General features: G+C 43.2%; 1 protein-coding gene across 3 annotated transcripts in view; it reads left to right on the top strand.

Annotated features, from left to right (window-relative positions):
* Positions 1–23,448, top strand: part of LOC139344661 (cell adhesion molecule DSCAML1-like) — a 51,387-nt gene that overhangs the window by 6,845 nt on the left and 21,094 nt on the right. For all 3 annotated transcript variants that reach the window (XM_070982984.1, XM_070982985.1, XM_070982987.1), the window contains exons 2-5: positions 2,370–2,690; positions 5,311–5,457; positions 22,389–22,535; positions 22,618–22,896. In XM_070982984.1, the coding sequence (XP_070839085.1) occupies positions 2,370–2,690; positions 5,311–5,457; positions 22,389–22,535; positions 22,618–22,896 (894 nt within the window). The remainder of the gene's footprint in view (positions 1–2,369; positions 2,691–5,310; positions 5,458–22,388; positions 22,536–22,617; positions 22,897–23,448) is intronic.

The following is a 23,448-nucleotide window of genomic DNA, read 5'->3' as shown; positions in this document are numbered from 1 at the left end:
GTAACATTTTGCCCAGTTTTATCAATCTGTAGTCTACTAGGGAAAGGAGCACTTCTTTGAAAGGAAGATGCAATTATTAACAAAGCGTCCTGGATGGAGCAGATACCTTCGATCTGGTGCTCTGAGCTTAGTATCGGCTCAGTGACACTGTTGATGGTGATGATTGATTCTGCCAGGCTTTATTTGTTCATGTTTTTCCATTTACATCAGCCATAGCTTAAAACCATGCCTCGCTAAAGATGCAGCTTGAACAAAGTCGAAACGTTTGAGTTGTGGTCAGATACAATATTTGCTTTCTCTCCTGATTTGTCGTGTTTGGTTTAAATACTCTCAAAGGTTTTCTTTTTTCTCTCAGCTCTCAGTGTCAAATCTGATGGACTTTGTGATTCTCTGCAACAGTGTCACAAACTTACTGCTCACTGCTGAAGTAGTACTGAAAGTACTGAAACTTCTGTCACAGAACACCAGAATGTTTCTGTACACTGAGTGTCGGCAGGGAGCAGCTGGGATTGGTGTATGCACGTTACATGCTGCCATTTCAAGTGAGTATGACAATTAGCAAGCCAGACGACAGATGATCTGGACTGGATCTGGATTTTTTTTTTTTAAATGTGGGTGTTTTAGAGCTGAAACCATTAGTCAATTAATCAATTAGTCAAACGACAGAAAGATAACAGCCAGCTATTTGGATAATTGATTAACTGTTAACATAATGGAGCTTAAAAGCCAAATATTCCCAAATTGTACCCGCTAAATTCTGAAAATCTGCTGCTTTTCTTTTCCTTATGTGATAATAAATTGAATATCTTTGAGTTTTGGTCTGTTGATCAGACAAAACAAGCAATTTAACATCACCTTGGACTTTGGGAAATTCTGAGGGGCATTTTTCACTATTTTCTGATATTTTATAGACCAAAATGATTAATTAGATTAATTGATGAGGAAAATAATCATTATTTGCAGCCCTAGTGTTTATATCATAAACACATAGTGTATTAACTTCTCCGTCCAATCTTTAGATCTATTTTTGAGGATATTTTGCCTACAGTTGTGCTGAAGGATGACACATTGGCCATGTTTTCTAGTACATCTGAATCCCAGACCTTCAGCTGTCTCGTCCCATGCAAGTTTTTACAAAATGTGTCCAGGATAGAAGAAATCATAAGACTTGTTTTGTAACTGCTCAACAAACACTTAATGAAATTAACTAATGATCGTTAGTAAGGATTAAGTGGAGAAGAAGAAAGACCATCTCACAAAAAATCTGATGTGACCACAACCTGAAACTCTGTCAAAAGTAAGACTTCATGACATTATCAAATGTAATGATTTAACATTAACTGATTAAAGGTCATTTTAAACAATCAAAATGTAATAGCAATATACTGAAACTAGATTCTACTACTGAAAATTGCTCGTATTTCATAGAAATATTGACGTTGTTTTGAAAATAAACAGTACTTAATAGGCAAGAAATACAGATGAAAAATCATATCTTTTGTAAAAAAAATAAAATAAAAAAAAAAACACAGAAAAAGAAAAAACTCCCACAGTACGCTGAATGCTGATTTGATCCAATTTGGATCAAAATCCTCCATCTTTCAGTGTCTGTTAGCGTCGTCCATGATGCTTTACAGACTTTCTGTGCTGAACTTCACATTAACAGGGTGAACATTTGGTGGGATGGTGTGTGTTAGATGATATAATTCAGAACCAGTGGTGGTTAACATCCACATCTGTCCATCATCAGTGTTCCCCCCTTTCTCTTCAAATCTATTTTATAATGACCCCAAATTTGAGACCCCCCTTCCTCTTGCCACTCTCCTTTCTCTGCTCGAGCTGTATGTGTTTAATATGAGTGCCAATGAAGAACATTCCTCTACGTGTGTGTTTGTGAGTGTGTGCGCGCATGTGTGTGTGCGTGTGTTAAATATGTAAGGAGATTAAATAGACTTAAATCTCTGCGTCTGGCATAGAAATTCCAATCACATAACCTATCAGCGTGTCCCCTCTCTCTGTCTTTGCTTGTGTGTGTGTGCACTCACTGTACAGAGGTAACAGGCTCCTCCCCCCTCCTATCCACCTAAACCATCACAGGCTTTAGCCCAAATCCCTGGCTTTCTGGATCACATGACTGATGTTTGCAGCTGGACATTTGACATACATTTGTTATGATTATTTGCCACACATTTGAAGGACATTCCCGCTCTTTCCATTTTTGCCCATTTATGTGATTTAAATCAATAGCAGTGGAATCCTGTTAGCTTATATTCATACTTTTGTTAATGGCGCATAACAGGTGCTCATCGCTGACCTCTGACCTCTCCCTCAGCCTGTTAAGTGATGTTGTTGTCTCTTTGCCCTTGCAGTACACAGTGAGGATGTGGGCTCTACCAGGCTGTACTTTGTGAATGCCTCCCTGCAGAGGGTAACCTACTCCAGCTCTGTGGGGGTGTCCCTGCCCTGTCCAGCAGGGGGCACCCCCAGTGCCATACTGCGCTGGTACCTGGCCACTGGCGATGACATCTACGACGTGCCCCACATCCGACACGTGCACGCCAATGGCACCCTACAACTGTACCCCTTCTCGCCCTCCGCCTACAACAGCTACATCCACGACAACGACTACTTCTGCACTGCCGAGAACCAAGCCGGCAAGATCCGCAGCCCCAACATCCGCATCAAAGCCGGTGAGTTGGGACCGCAGTCGCAAAGGGAACTAAAAGCAACAAAGCGCTGACAAATCTTAAAGAGTGAGATAAAAGATGGGTTTGGGAGCAAAAGGCTAATGTGATGAGGATTGGAGCAAAAAAGAGGCAGTTGTGAAAGCATAAAGTAGAGCAGATGTGATTGGCAGCTGCAAAAAGCCCAACCCACACAGAGATTCACCTGCCCTAAAATAGCCCGTCTCGACCTGAACACAGATTGACCTAGAACACAGTCTACAGAGAGAACATCTGCATCACATACTACACCAGGCCTCAGCCTTCGCTCCCACCTATTTGACTGAGCTGGTGATGAACCGCTGCACTTTATACCGACATAACCCCTTCAACTCCATCTACAGCACGGCACCATCTGGTAGGATGAAATCATACATCCTCTGTAGCACTTGGAGTTAAGTAGCAACTCCAATGTGATTTTTTTTTTTTTTTGATGATATAACCAGATCAGATGAGAAGGAAAAAGTGTGACAATAGCTCATATCACATTACCGGCTCCTCCTCACTGACAGTCCTTCACTTCTTAAAAGGACGGCACAATAAAGGCCACCGGGAACTTGACAGCCACTTTGATATTTTCCAAGCAATGCTTTTTAAGGCTTTGCAAGGTGTGAAAAGTAATTCAACACCAAGTGATAAGGTGATACAGTTTTAAGTGTCAGTGACCTTATCACCATTTCTTACAGCTATGCATGCTAACCTAAAACAGGGGCATTTAGAGTTACTTTTAATAGGTTTGGAATATGCTGTTACCACACATATAAAAATATCTCAGGCCTCTTTTCAGTAATCACAGAATAAATCAATTAATTATTTTCAGGAGTCAGTTGCAGTAAAAAAAATCAAAATCAATCAACCTTAGTAGATGTTATAGGCAGTCTATTTTTGGACATTTTGACCAAAAGCTGCCTCTGTTGCCATCATGTTCTCTTTCCTGTCCTCCTTCTCCTCCCTACTTGCTCGTTCTTCAAACTGTCCTCTTGTGCCAGTCTAAATATAGCCACAGCACACTTCTTTAATTATCTCTCATTAACAAACTGAACTGGTGCTTTCCATTGATTGGACCGCGCGAGGCTGCTTTAATAAGTGAGACCTCATCTAAAGTAAAATAGTACGTCTGGGGGTTTGGGTTCCTGCAGCTCTCGAACCGGCAAGGATACACCAAGAAGAATTTTACCAAGCAGACAGTTACAGCTGGAACAAAGCTGCAGCTGGATGATAGTTACACTGCAGCTATTGTGCCCCCCCCCCTTCCCTTCATTCATTCAGGCCAGTCGGCCCCTCCCCCTTCCCTCCTGCCATCAACATCTGTTTTCATATTCTGCCTCCCAACACCGACCTGAACTAATACTCATATTCATTCTAATACTAATACTAGCGCCAAGTTGAGGATTTGAGCCAGGACCCTGAGCTGCATGCCAGCCGGTTGCTGCCTTCATTCCCACATGACCCCTAAGCCTGGCCTCAGGAGACGAGGGATTAGCATGAACCAAACATCCTGCAGCCAGCGGCCTCTGTCGGGGCCCCGGCAGCTCTGGTGCATAGGTTATGGTCAGACAGGATGCGGACGCTTTGTTTTGGGGTTGGGTCTTGTGGATGTGGTGTTGCACTCGCCCTGCCACTGAGCAATAATGCATTGGAATCACCTTTCAACAATTTCTAAGCAAATTTACATCAGCTGTGGTTCATTCAATATGATTTGAAATGAATTTGACCGATCTGTTTGATTTAACTTAGCTGTTCAAAGAAGATGTAAATTAACATGCACTTGCATGTGTTTCCCTCTTGCAGCAGGAATGTATGCATGCTGTCATCTTGTCTGTTACCAGGGAAGGGATTCCGAACCAGTTTCTTAGCAACCTTCGGATACGTCCTAGCTTTCATGTGATTTTGCTAATGAGTCCCTGCTCATTCAACAGAGTGTAAAATATTGCATGAACCTGCATAAACTGAAGCACCGACAACCCTTCAGTTTACTTTGAATGTCCAACTCGCTCTGCTCCTTGTGAAGCTCGGTACAAAAACAGTGTTTCATGGTGATGTCATGGCAAAGCTAGAAAATAATTTCCATGATTATCCAGCTTAATGGCGGCTTGCGCCATTTATGGTGAAAGCAGAGGTAGGATTAGAAGAGTTCAAACAATACACAAGAGTAGGCCAGTAATTTCCAATGAATCAAAGTGGAGTGCTGTGGTAATTGATGAAAGGGTGTTTTTGCTCTGGAGTGTTAATGTGTTGTTTTTGATGATGTAAACACGAGTAGATTATTGTTTCCATCTCAGAACAGGACACATGCTGACCTACTACGTGATTAAAAACGAGCTCACCGTGATGTCCATCTATTGTCAACACATATTCTAGATAGATGATGGAGGATATGTTGTGTAGATAATCAATAGCTTTACATTTGACCTCTTTTATAACAAAAAAATCCTGAATTGTCTTTGCGCCTGGCTGGAAAAGCTTCTCAAATGACATTTAGACGATCATGGGTCAACACACCTCAGCTGCTCAGTCAAAAGGAAGTAATCGTGCCTTTTAAATCTCGAGATATCAGCTATCTCAGCGTGTTGTGTGCGTTTTGTAGTTTTCAGGGAGCCCTACACTGTGCGGGTGGCGGACCAGCGCTCGATGCGGGGAAACGTAGCTGTGTTCAAGTGCCTCATCCCCGCCGCCGTGCAGGAGTACGTCAGCGTCGTGTCCTGGGAGAGAGACACAGTTTCCATCGTCCCAGGTAGGACATCAAATGAATGAATGTGGATTATCCAGGCAGGCTGTTTTATTTCTTACGATTTAGGTATGTCTTTATCTTCTGTGTGTGTGTGTGTGTGTGTGTGTGTGTGTGTGTGTGTGTTTGTGAGTGAGGACAGTGCACCGCTGTGCTCTATGTTTGACTGAACTCTTAACTCGTGTCTTCTGTCTGCTCACTGTTCTGGATCACTGATCTGGTGGTCACCCACCCTCCTCCTCCTCCTCCTCCCTCCTTCCTCACTGCTCGTGTCTCCTCCCTCTCTCTCCTTCGTCTTCGTCCTGTTTTCATCATCATTTCTCTCTCTGCTGTCACTGCTTTTACATCTGATCACATAGTTTCCTCGCCTAATGTCAATAATTGTGACTGACTCTGCATTAAACAGACTCTCCTCCAAGTTGCATGAGTATTCCACAGTTTCTCCTCATCAGATCCATTTCTGTCCTCTCCCTGCTTGTCTTTACCACCATGTCCTTGAAGAACAGGGCCACAATTAGAGACACAGGATGTCAATAGGACTGTGCCCCCCACATTCATCTTCATTAACCTCATTTGTGTGTGTCAGCGTGTGCAAGAGAAAGAGAAATGTAGTGTTCAGTCCTTTTGTCTCTTGTATGTGAACACATTATGAGTATTTTATCGTGTGATTATACGTGTGTGTGTCGTGCAGTGCATGTTTGAGATGCAGTATGATTATTTCCCTGCAATAACAATGTAGGAGAGAGGGATGAGAGATAGAGGAGAAAAATGAACCAAGGGAGGAGAAGCAAGGAGGGTAGTAGGGCAAGAACGGCCTCAGGTCCTGGCAGATGGCGTTTTATATTATATGTATGCAAAACACACAGACACTGTGTCACACACACACACACACACACACACACACACACACACACACACACACACACACACACACACACACACACACACACATGCACCAAGGTTGCTGGACTGTGTTATTTTCAGACATTTCGATGTGGGCTTTTTTTTTTCAGTTCATTTTCTGTTTTCATGTACAGTATTACAGCATTTTCCTGTACTTGTTCTCTGTGTTACATTTTTTGTCTTCAGTGGCTGAAAGATTTTGACTTCATTTTGGCTACAAACACTCACAAAAATCATTTTTTCAAATTCACCTTGATTAGATGTCATTCCTATTTTTTTTTTTCTACATGCGACTCCTCATTTTCATTAGCTAAATACAGGAAATGTATGCATTGCAGGATTATTAAATCAAATTCAATTTTTCTTCTTGTTTGTTATTGAATTACATTGTAAACCTACCCAGATTAAGACTTCCCATGGTGTTTGGTTCACGGTGAGAACATGACCTCCTATGATTCCTCAACATAAACACAGTTGATCTGGTCTGGATGTGCCAGTCCGCTGTGTGTGCATTTATGGTTTTTACATATGGGGTGTTGCTGTATTCCGTCATGAGGCTGCTGTGTGTAATTAGGGGTATATAGGTCAGTTGATGAGCAGTGAGTGTGAGGATCAGATGTTGAACATGATGAGCTGCTCACTGAACTTGCCGTTGGTTCGCCTACAACAGAATCACACACAAACACAACAAGCACTCGCAGCGTGTTTGCGTTCGACCTTGACCCCGACCTCATCATCCTTACAGCCAATCAGCGCACTCACTCATCTGCGACATGACCTCGCTTTGAAACAGGTCTGCAGAGCATTTTGTACTCTGGATATTGTCAGCGCACTCTCACATACATGCACAGAAAATATGCAAACATGCACACACACACCATGACAGGCCATATACAGTAGATACACGTTGTTATATACGCAGTCTAATGGGAAATATTATTGATTGTGAGCTCCAGCTCCTCTGTTAACTATCTCTGTGAGTTACTCTAACATCACCAGTCGAACCCTCTTTCTAGCTCTCTCTCCACCCTGCTCGGCCAGCAAAGGACTGTCTGGATAGGTCTAATGAAGATGTGAATATTAAAATTGATTTTGTGACTGAAAGCTGTCTTCATGCGAGGGAGTGGATGGTTGCCTGTCTTTCCTGTCACTATTTCTTACGCTCGCCATAAGAAACACAGCAGGAGGCGATGCGGTTGATTTTGAGTGAGTGAGTGTGTAAAGGTGCACACACACAAAAACATCCATACGATCATTTTAGGGTCCTGTTTAGGGTCAAGAGCGTTTCCCAGCATGCACTGGTTAGAAGAAAGGGTTGATCGTACAGCAAAGAGAGCTATACATCACATGCTGAAAACTGAATTGCATGCCTTTTATTTTGTTCAAATGAGCTGTCTCTGTAGTAAGAAATGCTGCACCATGAATGTTATATGGTATTGTATTGACAAAGAGGGACAATGACTGCTGAAATCCACTGCAAATAGCAAGCCAAAGCACTCAACCATCACTGAACTTTCTTTGAATCTCAAAAATAATGCTGTACTTGAGGGTGGGCTGTGATTGGCAAGTCGCATTGCTGCAACATAAAAGTAAAAAATAGAATGGTGTCTACACAAAGGCTAAGCGTTGGAGATGCAAAAAGTGAGCTCCTCCATTAGTTTTGATACATAGATGTTGTTTACACTCTGATTTTAATTGGCTTCTGTTTGAGCTCTGATGCATTCAAGTCATCTACCTTCAAAGCAACATTTGGGCCACCAGAGTTGTTTGTCTCTCCTCTCTGATTCCCCATCATCTGAATACAAAGTAAGATTAACAAAGTGACCAGGCTGCCCGCTTTCCTTTGAATTAAAGCAAGAAAAAGTGAATCTAAATCATCCGCTTCATCTTTACTTCATCCTCGTGCGTCTACACAGAGGAATCATAATGTGCAGACTCTGATCAGCAGCACGCTCACATACCGGTCTGAAGGTTGAGTTGATGACATAACACAAGGCAGCCATGCCCTCTGAACCCCAACAGGTTCCATTTTGTCAAACACACATGTTCTCCATCTGGAGCTGTGTGTGTGTGTGTGTGTGTGTGTGTGTGTGTGTGTGTGTGTGTGTGTGTGTGTGTGTGTGTGTGTGTGTGTGTGTGTGTGTGTGTGTGCGCCTGTCCCCTTGCCTGCCCCACTTTCCTGTCCAGCCAGGACAGTGAGGGGGTTTAAGAGGGGAGGGGGGCAGGCAGACTGACCTATTTCCCTCTCACTTCCCTGTCCCATGCCATCCCTGTAGTTAAGCTTTGTGTGTGTGTGTGTGTGTGTGTGTGTGTGTGTGTGTGTGTGTGTGTGTGTGTGTGTGTGTGTGTGTGTGTGTGTGTGTGCGTGTGTGTGTGTGTGTGTGTGACCCTCATGAGACAATGGAGGCCTGCTAGTCTGAGCAGTGATCTGAAGGAGGAGAGCTGGAGTGGAGACAGAGAAATGGAGGGTTTGTGGACGGGAATGAAAACAACAGTGGGACACAGAGAGGGTTCAGCCTGCAGATCAGGGCCGTTAGTCTAACCAGCAGAAAGCTAATGAGTGTCTCCGATGAATAGAGACTGGACCAGCAGATGGCTGCGGCCACGTGGTGGTCCACAGAAGATGCCCAACCATGCTCCATCTCATCCACCTGCCACACAGTTTGGTCTTGTTTATGTGTTTGCACAGTAATTTGATACACATGGCCATAAAACCCAGTGCCGAAAAGCAACAATGGAAGGGAAGAATTACAACATTGATGAGATTAGAATAAAACAAGATTGAGAAACTCTTCTCACACTCGTCATCAATGCTTCACCCACTCATTCTCAATAGTCTGTGTATCATTTTTCTTCTCTCATCCTCTCGGTCTATGAGGTAGAATAAGATTGGACAGATGTGCTTGGCATGCATGTAGACCATTGATTTAGTCTATCATTAAACAGACAGTAGCCTGGCTTAGTCCCTGTTGTTGAAAGTAAGGTGGATGTAACCTGTGTTGAGCCTGCCACTGTGTAAATGCTGAGTTATCGGGTCTTAATGTGAACTTGGATCCTAATGGGTGTCACCGGGTGGCGGGGTCACTTACAGGCTACATTACAGATCAATCCTCTGCCCCTGGGGTCCCTGCTGGAAGTCAAGCGGTTCAACAATACACAAGCATGCACACGTGCACGCACACACATAAGGGTTAATAGGGAACACCTGGAAAATTACAGTTGGGTTGAGCAATTTGTGGGATAAGCAAGTATTTCAGGTGATTAGTTTGCAGAGTGACTTGAGTTTAATAACGAATTGAGTGGCGCTCCATCCAGTGACATCATAACTATTAATTATTAATAGTTTTATCGATTAACCAATACATTCTTCTAAAAAAATGTGAAATATTATTATTCTTTATAATTTCCCACAGCCCAAACGTACACTGTCAAATGTCCAAATGACAGTCCAAAACCCAAAGATATTCAGTTTGAAGTCATAAACAGAGAAAAGTGTCAAATGATCACATTTCAGAAGCTCGATCCCAAATTTTTGCCAATACATCATCAAAATAGGTGCCAATTCATTGTATTTTTAATTCAAAAAAATAATTTGCCACAAACTGAACAGTAAATAAACAGAAACTAGAATTTGAAAGCAAAGCTCAGGGGAAGCATATGATGAAATATTTAAAGCTAATGGCAATATTTAGCTTCTTAGTGATGGTTTATAATAAAGTTTAAAGTCACAATCCATGAATAGTTCACAGCACATCATGGTTCAGACAAATCTAGTCCGCTACATGGTTGATAGGAAGGTTTGGACCAGTGTGGACCAAATGTACATTAATGAATGGCTCCAATAATGTATTTGACAGTTCTGATACAATGGTATGCGTATTACCCCTTTATTCACTCCTGCACATACTGCTGCAGCTTTTCTTCTCAGTAATTAAAAAGTTAATGTCATAAGGCTCCTCACAGGTGCAGGGAGGAGAGAGGTGACAAAGGCAGAGGGACCTCATGGAGAGCAGTGGCGTGTTAGGACACGATATCTGTTTGTAAATCTGTGCTTGTGCACTCAGAGCAGGAATACATTAATAGATACACTTGTCTGGGACAGCGCACACTCTTGTAAACACTGGTCTTACACACACACACTTGCTTCTACAGAGTACAAATGTACAAGCCTACACGCACACACATCCCCCTCAAAAGTAACACAATAAAGCCATTTTCAGATTTTGCATGAACCTGCCGGAATATGGAGCTCTCATTAAACATTAACTCGGGATACATTAAGGCTGCGCTGTGCTCCGCTCTGTCCTGTTGTTGTGCTTGGGCTGCCAGGGCGCAGAAGGATGTGGTGTGACAGAGGAGGCCAGGGAGCACGTGGCATCCCCAGGGCTCATTGAACAGAACCCCATCGACTGTCGCCCTCTGTCACCCCCACCCTCCAGTCTCACACTATCCCTCCCTCACCTCTCCCTCCTCTGCTCCTGCCTCTGTCCCACATGGCACGCAGCGGGCCATGGGGGTTAGTGGGCAATGTTAAGGGCTAAATCACGCGGCTGATGGTGCTACTATTATGTACATACACACGCCAACATATGCCGTAACACCGAATGCTTCTTGCAAAAGCTGCCTAAGAATTGACAAAACAGCATGAAAATGTGCTCAGTTTACAGAGATCAGATCCAGTTTCCAATGCAGCTAAATAAGCGAGTAACACTTCTGCAGGTTGTTCACCTTTCTCAGGTCTTCTTCAACTGTCTTTGATATTTTTGCCCCTCTCACATTTACCCCAGTGAGCTGAGAGTGACTCAGAGCTGGGCAGGAGCAGATGGGGTGCTGGCAGCCATCTTTTACTCAGTTAGGTTGAGTAGGCACGTGGGTGGGTGTGTAAATTAGCACAAACAAGTGTGTGTGTGTGTGTGTGTGTGCGCGCGCGTGCATGCGTGTGCCTGTGTGTGTGTGTGTGTGCACGTGTGTCGTCTATGTGTGCAAGGGGCACAATAGGCATAATTATCTCTGCTTGAGAGGCCCAGTTGGGGAGGGGGCTGGCGTGGAGAGGCGGAGTTCAACAATGGCTCAACCACAGGCTTTGTGTGTACAGAGCAGAGGGCTGACAAGTGTCGGCTATTATTGACTATTTACACACTACTACACACGCCTGCTCACATGCACAAAACACAGAAATGTACACACTCTGCCGCTGCTGCCGCTGCTCTCCCTGCCTTTTTTCCCCTTTGTGTCTCCATCAAACACACTCACTCTCGTACACGCACACACATGCAGTATGAGCATGTTTACAGTGCATCAGTGTATCAGTGTCAATCAGTGTAAGAGGGAGAGATGGGAAAGCCCCTGCGAGCACATCACTCTGACAGAAATCTGGCCACTATCTCACCCTTCAAGCCCGGCTGTGTGAGAATACGACAACCGAGGGGGAGAGAGAGAGTTTTGGAAGTCTGGTTTGGATTTACACATTTCCAATCGTGTGGTTTAAGAGATGATTACAGTTTATTAAAACAGCGTTTCAGCTTTTGCCATTATTTCTATTGGTTATGATAACATGGCGCTCGCCAAAGTAATTGCTGAGATCTGGGAAGACAAACATTATTGCTGCAACAAAGTCTGTCAGCACAAACTGGCTAAAATAAGACAGAGCTGTTAGAAACTGGAAAAAAACACGATGATTTGTTGGATTAGTTTGAACTTTTTTTCTTTTTTTCTATGCTTGGAAAGCACTCTGTAGCTTTGTTAAGAAAAGTGAGATCAAAATAAAGTTTAGCATCATTATTATATTATTGTGAAAGGTTATCTTGAGGAGTTTGGCAGTAATTTAAAGACATTATCAACACTGCAACTTGTGAGTATATAGTGTTAAAGGATGTGTACTAGTTAAAAGGGCTTTACAGACAAACTCCTGGGCTGAACAATGATATATAATTATATAGCCATATAATTATTAAAGTGTACAAAAACTGTCGTCTTTTACTGACCTTTATGTACTCATATTTCAATCATCAATAAACATCTTTGGACAGAGCAACAGCAACAACAAACAACGACAAAGTTCAGCCAACTAATCAGCGAACAGTGCAGTCACCTTAACTGGTCATATTACATTTCAGCAGGACAATTAAAACACATGTACTGATGCATGAAAGTTATATTTATTTTATCAATTTACTGGCTGCTGCTCCAGTCACCACACTCTCATCAGTGGGATTTTTATTTTTAATATTTCATCAGATGAGGGTAACCGGATGATTTCTTCTGCACTGACTCTGTAAAGGATAGTTGTTCATTTGCACTTGTAGCCACATCCAGAGCCGTGAAGGAAAGTGAAAGCAGGAAGGCTTGTGTCAAGGCTTAGAGTGGAAGAGCTGGAAGGTTTATGTGGCCTGGATTGGGTTAAGAAATAGGATTTGAGTAAAGAGGTTTTACCCCTTTCCTCCCGCTTTCTTCTTCTCTTTTGTTTAGGCTAGCGAGAGAGGGATTAGTGCGAGGAGATTACAGCAGGCTTTACGAAGAAACTGTATTTAAGGAAATACTTATTTACTTAGCAGCCGTAGCAAGAAGTTTGGTTCTGATTTCCTCCTTCAGCTTCATTTCTGTCTCTCTGAAAGGCAGCGATTTTCTCCCTGATCCTGTCCTAGAATGTCTTCATTTATATTGACCTCCAAATGTCCATCAGCTATTATTGGATTATTGCACCTAGTCGACATAAAAATATTATAAACTAAAAGAATCCAATAATTCTGACTAAATATATAATGTGTTTGATTTTTAGATAAGAAAAGATAAAGTGTAATAACCCAAAACTGAAAGTGTGTGCCAAAATCAGACATTGTTAATTCAGTCCAAAATAGATACACTCCATACTGTCATTTATTCTGGTATTGAGTGATTAGAGAGGTTTCTTTTTTACGGTGTTTCTGTGAATGCAGCTGGTCGTCTGGGGACCGTGAGGAGACATGATCAGGGATCAAATGGATCCCTGGTGGTCATCCAAGTGCCATGTTCCTACATGACCTCTCAATCAGACCTATTGATCCAAACACACATAAAGGCCAGATCAACATCGCGGGCCATGATTGACAGCAGTGGGCGGGAAGGTGAGGGAGGTGAGCGGAGTAGAAATGCTGCTTTGGGGTTAAAGTGACGGGAAAGTCGGAGGGAAAGGTTGTGATGTTTCTCGGCTGTGGTTTGTGGATGAGGATGAGCATAGTAAATGTAATGTGTAAGCAAGTCAATAATTCAACATGATTACAGCATGGGTTGTTTGCTTTCTCTGTTTCTCTCTCCAGTAAAACATTGTTAAGACTTCAAACAATTCAGCATGTTGTATATGCAATAAGGATGACACAGAGCAAATAGCTGTCACTGTTTTCTTTGTGGATCAATAACATAATATAACCCCAATTCCAAAAAAGCTGGAATGCTCTGTACAACTTAAAAGAAACCCAGTAATCATTGATGATTTGCAAATCCTTTTTAATCTATATTCAACTGAATACAGTACAGTGGGGTTTTTTGTACTAATGCTGAATTTGATGTAGCAACATATTTCAAACAAGTTGGGACAGGAGCAGCAAAAGACTGGGAAAACTGTGGAATGTTCCAAATAAATAGGTTATTAGGTTATTAGCATTATTATTTTCATAACATTTTGATTTGATTAAAATAAGAATTTTACTGATGCTTCTTACTTCATTATCCTCTTTGCTGCTCTAGCGCTGCAGATTGATGATGATGATGATGATGATGGGCAAATGCAGCCCTGACTGGGACACGGTGTGAAATAAAAAACAGAATGCAATCATTCCCAAACAAACTGTGTTTACCCACAACGTGTTCCTGAGCCCATGTAAAAATATTATTTACACAGCCATGTATTTCACAAAGCGGTAAATCTGGAGAAACCAGCAAGAGTAAGATAGATTTTGTCAGGCTAGCAGGCTAGCATTTGGACATTTTGGCTGATCCTTCTCTGCCATTCTTGTGCCACTAGCTTGATATACCTTCAACAACATATCTGCCTTGCCTTGTGGAAGACTCTGGTCTTACAATGAGTGCACGGGCAGAGTGAGCACAGGGACGTAGGTAGACAGGCAGGTAGGCCATCCAATCATTTCATGCAAGCAGAATGGATGAAGGAAACGACTGGACGGACTAATGCGACAGCCACAGATACAAGATTTGTTGTTTGACGTTGGGATGTAAAGAGAATTTTAACAAATACAAGGAAATGCTTCTAAAATACATAACCTGCTCTAGCTTTGAGGAAAGAATCCGTGAACTGAAGCCTCTAGTGTTGGTGATGATGATGAGTTTTGCAGTTTAATTTTGTTAAATGCGAGATTGTGATATTTGATGCTTTCTGAGTCTATTTATGGCGTGCTGTCCTGTCCTTTCTGGTAAACACTGTAAATGTGCTTGTGTGTGTGTGTGTGTAGCAGTTAAGCTGTAAGCTCTCTCTCTCTCTCTCTCTCTCTCTCTCTCTCTCTCTCTCTCTCTCTCTCTCTCTCTCTCTCTCTCCCCCTCTCTCTCTTCATGCTGGGCAGTGACACTCCTCTGCCACCAGCACTCTAATAGGGAGGGACCAGGCAGCTCACTCAGTGCCGCTAATGCAGCTCACTGCCCCGGGCCATGGGCTAAGCTGGAGTACACTGCATCACACACACACACACACACACACAAACACAACACACTCATATGATGGCAGACACACACCATATATCCAACTCTGTCTCTTATCTGCTGCTAAATAAAAACAAGGTGCAGGGGCGAGCGTGTTTTTTGCTGCTGGATGTTGACTTTTACTGCGTGATTTTTTTTGAAAGAACAGAGTTGCTTCAGCGTTTAAGCCTTCATCCACATGCAGTAAACAGTTCAATAATAGTTAATGGGATATCCAGTGGAGGGTAGGTGTTTGGACCGTGGTGGCACACTTCAGTATGGTGTGGTGCATCGGGATGTGTGTGTGTATGTGGTTTCTTTCTCCCGGGACTCTCATTATCACTGCTGTCCCAGATGTCACCAAGCACATGAAACACACGTCATGAATAATGGAGTCCTATTTCTACATCTCTCCCCATTTCTCTGCTATCCTCCCACCCTCTTCCCCTCCATCCCTCGTTTCCTCTGATGCTTCTACCGATGCTTAATCTCCTCAGCGCTCCCTCTATCTGAGATGGTCCATTTAGCTTTATGCAGCATCGTCAGCCTGTCTGGTTAGGATGGGTTTATGGAGGGGAACATGGCGTCTCTGCAGCATTGCGTTGAGTTATATCTACACAAATGACATCTTTTGCATATGATCGGTTTTATGCACATCCCCGACTGTCCATTCAGGCCTCTCGATAGCCCCCCCCCACAAGCACCCCTCCACATCATCCCTTCCCCCAGTGTTTACTGTTTAAAGTCACACAGGGCAAATTGGGACAGAGCAGTCAAGTGAAGCAGAAGAGACGTGGTCCCATCGCAGTGGAAACCGGACCCTGCTCTGTCTGCTCTGTCTCATCCCTCTTTTTCTCCACCTCTTCTCAGCCTCCACCTTTGTCTGCTCCTCACCTCCGTCCCCTCAACTTTCTAACATCCTCTGCGCTCACGGTGAGTCGGCGTACGACACAGTGGCGAGGGGCAGGGCAGGGAGGGCATGATTGAAAGATGAGGTAAGCAGTCAGAATTGGTTAGGAAAGAGGACAGCAGTCTGGATTAGACAGTGAAGCGTGGCTTTTTAATGAAAACATGACAGAGCTGCGGCTTCTTCCAACGTCTTGCATCTTGCCCCCCCCCACCTTCCCTCCACATCCAGAGAATCAGCCAGCGACAGAGGAGAAGCGAGAGAGCAAAAAGGGAGAACTGAACGCTGAGATTCAGATATTGCTCATGCAGCGTTAGTCTTTACTGGCAGCGTGACTCGTGCTCTGTCTGAACAGTTTGGTCGTGTTAACAAAGTCTCTTTCACGGAGGAGATGCGGTGGGGTGGGCTCCCATTGCACAATTAGTTGTTACACATCAGTTGTGCCAATAAAACCTGCTTTGAATGTGAATTGAAAGGAGTTAAGAGGGCGCCATTCATAGATGTTAAGTAAGAGTGCAGCAGAATAAAAGCCAGGAAAGTGTATATATTTAATTGGCTGACACCTGCTTCTACTTGGCTTTTAATGTACACAGCAGAGAGAGGGGAGAGAGAGAAAAAGGAGGGTGGAGTGGGCTCTCTCTTTGAATACAAATGCAACCCCCCCCTTCCCCTTTTTTTATTTTTTGCATAAAGGTTTGAAAGGAGTGGAGAACACAGACATGGACTGTTATCTCCTCCACAGCTTACCCTCCATCTTTCCCTTTGCTTTTCTCCTCTACTGTCTTGTCTTCCTTTCTGCACTCATTCGTCTCAAAGTGAAGTCATTCAGTCCAACAGTGTTGATTTTAACACATTCCTCTGCTGCAAAACTGGACGCCCGCCAAACTCCACTGTGCTAATTTTATTACATAGTTTATTATTTTTCATTTCGGCAGGGAAATATTTTTTTGTCCTATTTTAAGCCTGGTCGGTGTTTCTGTGTGTGTGTCTGTGAGTGTGCGTGTGCGTGCACCAAACACGTCTGGATTTGTGAGTACCAAGCATATTCCAGCACCGCAGAGAATATATCCGGAATATGCTTGCGTTTTTTTTTTTTCTTTCTTCTTCTTTCGGTGACAGTCACAGTCTTTGATCCGCTCCTCCTCCCCTCTCTTTCCTCACCTTCTTTCAAATTCTTCTCTGCGACTTGCCGTCGAGAGCACGGTTATAAGCCTGAGATACAGAACACAATTTCCCCAACTTCAAACTCAGAATATCGCCCGTTTTTTGTTTCTTTTCTTGCGCCCACTGTTCAGAAGGTTCTAATTTATTTGCCAAATTATAATGACCAGCTGAACTTTGTCGTTCATGCACCGTGTGTGCTCCTTTGTGTTTGTGTGTGTCAGTGTTTTGGGGACCTGCTTTTGGCATTACACAGGATGACTCAGGTCAATTGGAGCAAAATGTTGGTCCATCATCAAGCTTACAATCACTTTCACAGCAGAGCTCAGCAAATTCATAGATAAAATATGTGGAGCATTTTTTGTTTTTTTTTTATCACTGCACTAAATCTCCAAAGCACTTCCTGCCAGTCTCATCCTCCAAGTGTTGATGGTTTATTGATGAAAATAAATTAGTTGACAGGTAAGGCTCCTTCACAAATATGGAGTTTTGGAGTCAAACTTTAGAGCAACTTCACATTAGATTAAAATTCCACATCATCTTTTATTTTGTATTCACTCTTCCTACCAGTGAGCCACATGTCCAGTGTAATAGAATACATGGTGCATATTGTCATGTATTAAAGCCTCAGCTAATGTATAGATATTTCAGTTCATGCGTAATCCTAAAAGTAACTGAATGAATTTTTTTGGGTCAGTTTACTTCTAATTTTCTGATTTCATACCACATCTCTGATGGATAAGCTCAGTGTGCTGGAGGCATCTGTCAGACATTTTTTACTGCTGTTTATGGAGGAGTGGAACCTCTGACCCGTCGCTGCTTTGGCACATTTTCTCCCAGTGTTGGCTTATACTAACCTTATTTTAACTGGGAGACCCCTTCAAGGCAAGGAACCACTGCCTTTGACCATCAACAGTGTTGAGTAAGATGGAGACTCCAGGGATCGGACTGTAGTGATCTGCCAGAGGGAAAACAGGGATGTGAGTTCGATCGCTCATTAGCCTTTTCCAAACTGATTAGATATGGGGTCCATACTGAGAACTCCCACAGGAGCACCAGTGTTTTCACTCAGCGCTGTGAGTGCTGCATGGTCACAGAGTCAAAGTGTATTTTTATTTTTTTATCTAGTAGCTATTTTTTTCTTTGTACACAGGAAAAGCTGTATTTTGGGAAGGTTAGCCTCATAACATAATTCTTGCTAAGAGAGGAAAAAGGTTGTCTCCTAAAATAGACTAGTCTAGATAGTGTGGAAATTTGCCCCTCTAAAGCATGTAGGTCAGGTTCATTTCCAAGAGCTAAATTAGATTCCTGCTCAGGGTAGAGAAGTCCAACTTAGTTTCAGAACTGCACCTAAAACTGCCAATGAAAAGCCACCGAGTGATTTTATAACTGCTTCTGTGAGCAGGTGAGACTCACAGCCTCTTCAACATGCAACACACGCCTTTGTCCTGAAGGTCTAAAAGCCAAATAAGTTGCTTTTATTATCCTTCATTTGATGCACGAAATTGGACTAAACTGCCTTTGGAACCAGGAAACTTCAGACTGAGACTCAGGACATGGAAAAACTAAAGGACAGTGTCTTAGGTTGTATGTTTTTGGAGAATATTTGTGATTGGACACAAAAACACACTTGCATCTGAAAAGCTATATTTAGCAACTTCATACTGATGCTGTTTTTTCCCCCATTAATTTCACTGACATCTCTCACCAGTTCACCATTATGATTTCTGCGGTCGCACAACACGAAGGGTTACACCGCGTCATCCTCGAGGATCGTAAACACGCTGGGCTTTGATAATTGCAGAAACTACACCGAAATTGTAACAGGATGGCAGTGAGAAGACCCTAGCAACAGGGAGAGGATGAAGAAAGCGTGAGAGTGGGAGGGAGGGGGAAAGATGCAGAACATCAATAAATAATGGCCCCACTGAGGAGGTGGAAATATGGGCCTCGTTATCTTTGCACCGACGCCTTCATTTGCATGTGAGAAAATGAGGCTGCTACGAACTCGCGCACACACACTGTGCACTCACACACACAAACACTCCTGGACCCACACGGGCTACAGTATACATCCTATTTATAGACTCTGTCATGCTTTTATTTTTTCCTTTTCTCTCTCGCACATTTATACTTCCATAATTTTCCATTTTCTTTCCTCCTCTTTGGAATTTGTCATAGCAGCAGGTCTGGCCTGTAGTGTGACTGCGAGGCCGCAGGCATTTTGTTGGATTGAAAAAAGAGCAATAGCAGACCTTTATATCACAGGAGAGGTTCGCTAAGGACATACAGAGCAATTCATATGAGTAATGCTACTTTTCTATATTGTGCACTGTGCATACCATCATAGCATACAGCACGCAGTCACAGGCTAGTGCTGCGCTGAGCAGTCACAGGAACAGTTGGATTTTAAATGCCGTGTTCATGCCTTTCACTCATTTACTTAAGCCTTTCAGCTGCTCTGTGGATTTGAATCAGCATCAAATAAATGTGTGTTACCTGAAGTGTGAGGGTTGATACATATAGGACTGAGATAGTCAGTGTATGACAGTGTGAATGCACTCATGTGACCATTGGAAGAACAACTGTTACTGAAATGGTCGTATGAGTTCAAAGAAATTCAAAATAAAAATGAGACAATTTGAAAAGGTGTGTGGGTGGTGTAGAGGAAATAATCTTCTTCTTGTCAATAGGAAGACAACTATCAAATTTTCTAAAGTGTACGATTAAACTATTGTTTTTCTTTGTTTTTAGATGCATATTTCAAAGATTGAGAATAATATATATTTGATTGTTTCAGTCTTCCTGTGCCTTTAACATTTTTTTCCTGTCAAAAATACACATCATTTTTCTGATCTAGCTCTTATCAGTAAAGATTAGAATATGTCCCCTCTGGACCCCATCTGCATCAGGAATACATGAACAATTTTGCACAATTTTCTCCCATGAATGGGTCTCATTGAGACTGACCGAACTCATACAAAATCCAACAATGTTGACATCCTCTAGGCAACACAGCGTCTTTGGAAAAGCTTCTTTCTGGGTGAAAGAACTCTTTAAAGAACCATTTATAGTTGATGAAAAATGCTTAAGCTTCTAAATGGTTCCCTCAGAGTTTTTCTGAGGATCTGTGAGTGCTTCTATTTTTTACATGATGGTCCTTATAGTTTCAGTTCATGGTGTTTTGCCAAACAAAAAGCTCACCTGATGGTTTTAACAGCTATAAATGACAAACATAAGGAGTCGCTCAGTCCCTCTTGAATTTGCATCTCTCAGTACCATGTCTGATGCCACAGTTGATCAGCAGCTTCCTCTGTTGCTGAACAGGAAGTTTGTGTTTTTACGTCTTTCTTCTAATTCAGTGGAGAAGATGCACTCGTGTGTGACACATATTCCCACATGTTTAGAACATATGGAGTAAAAGCAGGGGGCAGGTTTGTGTAAAAATACTCAAAACCCACCAAATAAAACTGTCCTAAGCTTACAGAGAGACTGTAGCATTACAGTTTCATGTGAATGTGGCACAACTGAAAAAAAAAATTATGCAACTCTAACAGCTGCATCTGTTTTCTACTCAGAGCTGCATGCATGCATGTCTGCATGTTTTGCTGCAGTCGTGTGTGTGCCCATGTCTCTCTCTCTCTGTGTGTAATGCACATTGGCTCTGTTTCTCATTATCTAGTCAAGTCAGCATGAATAAAAGCTGAGGGAGCACAGTGATTTAGTAATTAATATTTTACTCTGTCTGCCACTCTGCTTAGCGACTGAGAGCGAGAGGCTGAGAGAGAGAGAGAGAGAGAGAGAGAGAGAGAGAGAGAGAGGAAAAGGGTGAGAGAGACGACGAGAGGGTTCACACAAAGAGACGATAAGAGTTGACCAGAGATCGACTGATAGACTGATTTTACGTACCAGCCACTCAGTTAAGATGGACAGATAGTTAGGGAAATATGTGATGTGCGTTGTGTAGTCAGTGTTGTTTCAGAGGCGTCGCTGCAGATTGGATGAATTCCATCCCCTGCTGAAGATAGAAAGTGTGGCTTTGACAGATCCAGCTGACTCTCTCTCTCTCTCTCTCTCTCCCTCTCCCTCTCCCTCCCTCCCTCCCTGCCTATGTCAGAGTGTTGTGACAGGCGAGTCCTCGGTGTTGTGGGAGCAGCAGTCTTAAAGTGCTCATTATCCTGTAAGGCTTCATTCTGGGGGGGCAAACAAAGGCTGCTGTGAAATTGCTGCCTGTGCCTCTTCTCGGGTCGTGCAGTATATTCCATGCAAACACATGCACAGTCCATAACTGCTACCTTCAGTATTCCTGCTCAACCTTCCCCAAGACCTTGACAAACAAGCACTTGTAGATAAAATATTGACGCTGATAAACACACAGGTGTATCTGAACACAGCCAATCCAGGTGCTGGCCTGTAGCTCACATGCTAAAAGACACAGGTGATAATTGATGTTCACAAAGCTAAACTTACTGTAGGTTGGCAACCATTTTGAAATACACTCCGCTTACAGTGAGGCAGTTGCTATTCGGAAGAGGTAGATCATCAGAAAATGTGCAATGATTTTGTTGCCTGAAATTTTTAGTTCACCAATGAAGACCACCTATTTTCAAGGAAGCTGGTATCACTTTGTGGAATCTTGAAGAACTAGCCTTTCCTCATTGATTCATTGAGTCACACAGATGCTCCTATTCAGTAGGGATAAATGAGAGCCGTGGTGTTTGGGAATAAGCTCAATAGAATTCAAGAAAATAGAAAAGTAAATACAAACAGAAAGTGAGTATGTGTGTGCATGTATGCAAGACAAAAAATGTAATATTAGCAGTTCTACAGAGAATACCTGGACTTCTCTTTTCGCTCTGCCTTCAGTCAGCGGACACAGCACATTCGTGGCACACTTGATCCTCGGCCCTCCATTTTTGTTGCTACGCTTAAAAGGAAGAACGTATAGATAGTTTGGTGATGATAGTGTGGTGCGTAAGAGTTTTATGTTGTGTGTAAAGAGGCAGTAAATCTGACTCTGCTCTGTCTATGGGTGGTGTAAGTGACCGCTGTGTGTCCTCCAGGCCTTGAAAGAGTGCCAGATTTTGGGAAGCAACATTATCAGGCAGGTAGTGCCAACTGTTCAGGCAGCTGTTTGTTCTTAGCACAACACGGTTTTGCAATGAACACAATGGATTTGTACCAGAACCATCATCTTGGTGCAGGGTTTTTTTTTTTTGTTTTACTGGATGTCTCTGTCTGTCAGCAGTTCTCGTTTGCCGATATTCACATATGTCTTTATCAAATGTGTCCTCCTCAGGTAACAGGTTCTCGCTGACCTCCTTCGGGGCTCTTTACATCTCTGATGTTCAGAAGGAGGATGCCCTCTCCACATACCGGTGCATCACCAAACATAAGTACAGCGGAGAGACGCGCCAAAGCAATGGAGCCAGGCTCTCTGTAATGGGTGAGCAGCTTGGTGTCAGTTTACTCATGTTAGTCTGATATTTTTGTGTTGAAAACAAAATAACCATGTCTCTGCCCTCCAGACCCCAACGAGTCCTCACCCACCATCCTGGACAGCTTCCAAGCTGGGGAGGTGTATGCAGGCCAGAGTATCGAGCTCCCCTGCACAGCGGGAGGTTACCCCAGCCCCACTGTGCGCTGGCTGAAAGATGGTCGCCCACTGCCCTCAGATGCCCGCTGGACACGGCGTTTGACAGGGCTGACCATCAGTGACCTGAGGCAGGAGGACAGCGGCAGCTACGCGTGCGAGGTCACCAACAGTTTTGGCTCAAAGGAGGTGTCTGGACAGCTTCACGTTATAGGTGTGTGAGCACCACACACACACACACACACACACACACACACACACACACACACACACACACACACACACGTTCGCAAACAACCTGACAGACTCCCACGCTGTCTTCTCAGTGAATCAGCCTGGCAGACGGACACATTCACAAACTCCTCTCCTTTTGGTTTGAGGCACACAGATAACTCTCGCCTAGAGTGTGTCTGTAACAAACATGTGTGTGAGCTGTATGATGCCCCGTCATATCAGGTCTCAAAAAGAGAGACAGGGCAATAATTCACTGAGACTGAATCCGTAACAGAGCTGCCAGCACAATTCACCATCAGAGAGACGGAGGGTGAGGAAGATAAAGATAAATGTGAGGGGTCACAGAAGGGACGACCAGGCACCCAGACAGTGCTGGAATGACATTATCTACAATGTAATAACGAGATAATAAGAGAGGCGGAGATAAATGTACATTGTGTAAAGTATACAAAGAAACAAAGAGCGGGAGAAGGCGAGACAGAGGGAGAGAATAGAGAGGCGGTAGGCTTTGCCAGTGGGCACATCATGGCAG

This window comes from Chaetodon trifascialis, chromosome 16 (genome assembly GCF_039877785.1).
Source record: "Chaetodon trifascialis isolate fChaTrf1 chromosome 16, fChaTrf1.hap1, whole genome shotgun sequence".
In the NCBI taxonomy this organism is placed as follows: domain Eukaryota; kingdom Metazoa; phylum Chordata; class Actinopteri; order Chaetodontiformes; family Chaetodontidae; genus Chaetodon; species Chaetodon trifascialis.
This window is presented reverse-complemented; position numbering and strand designations above follow the sequence as displayed.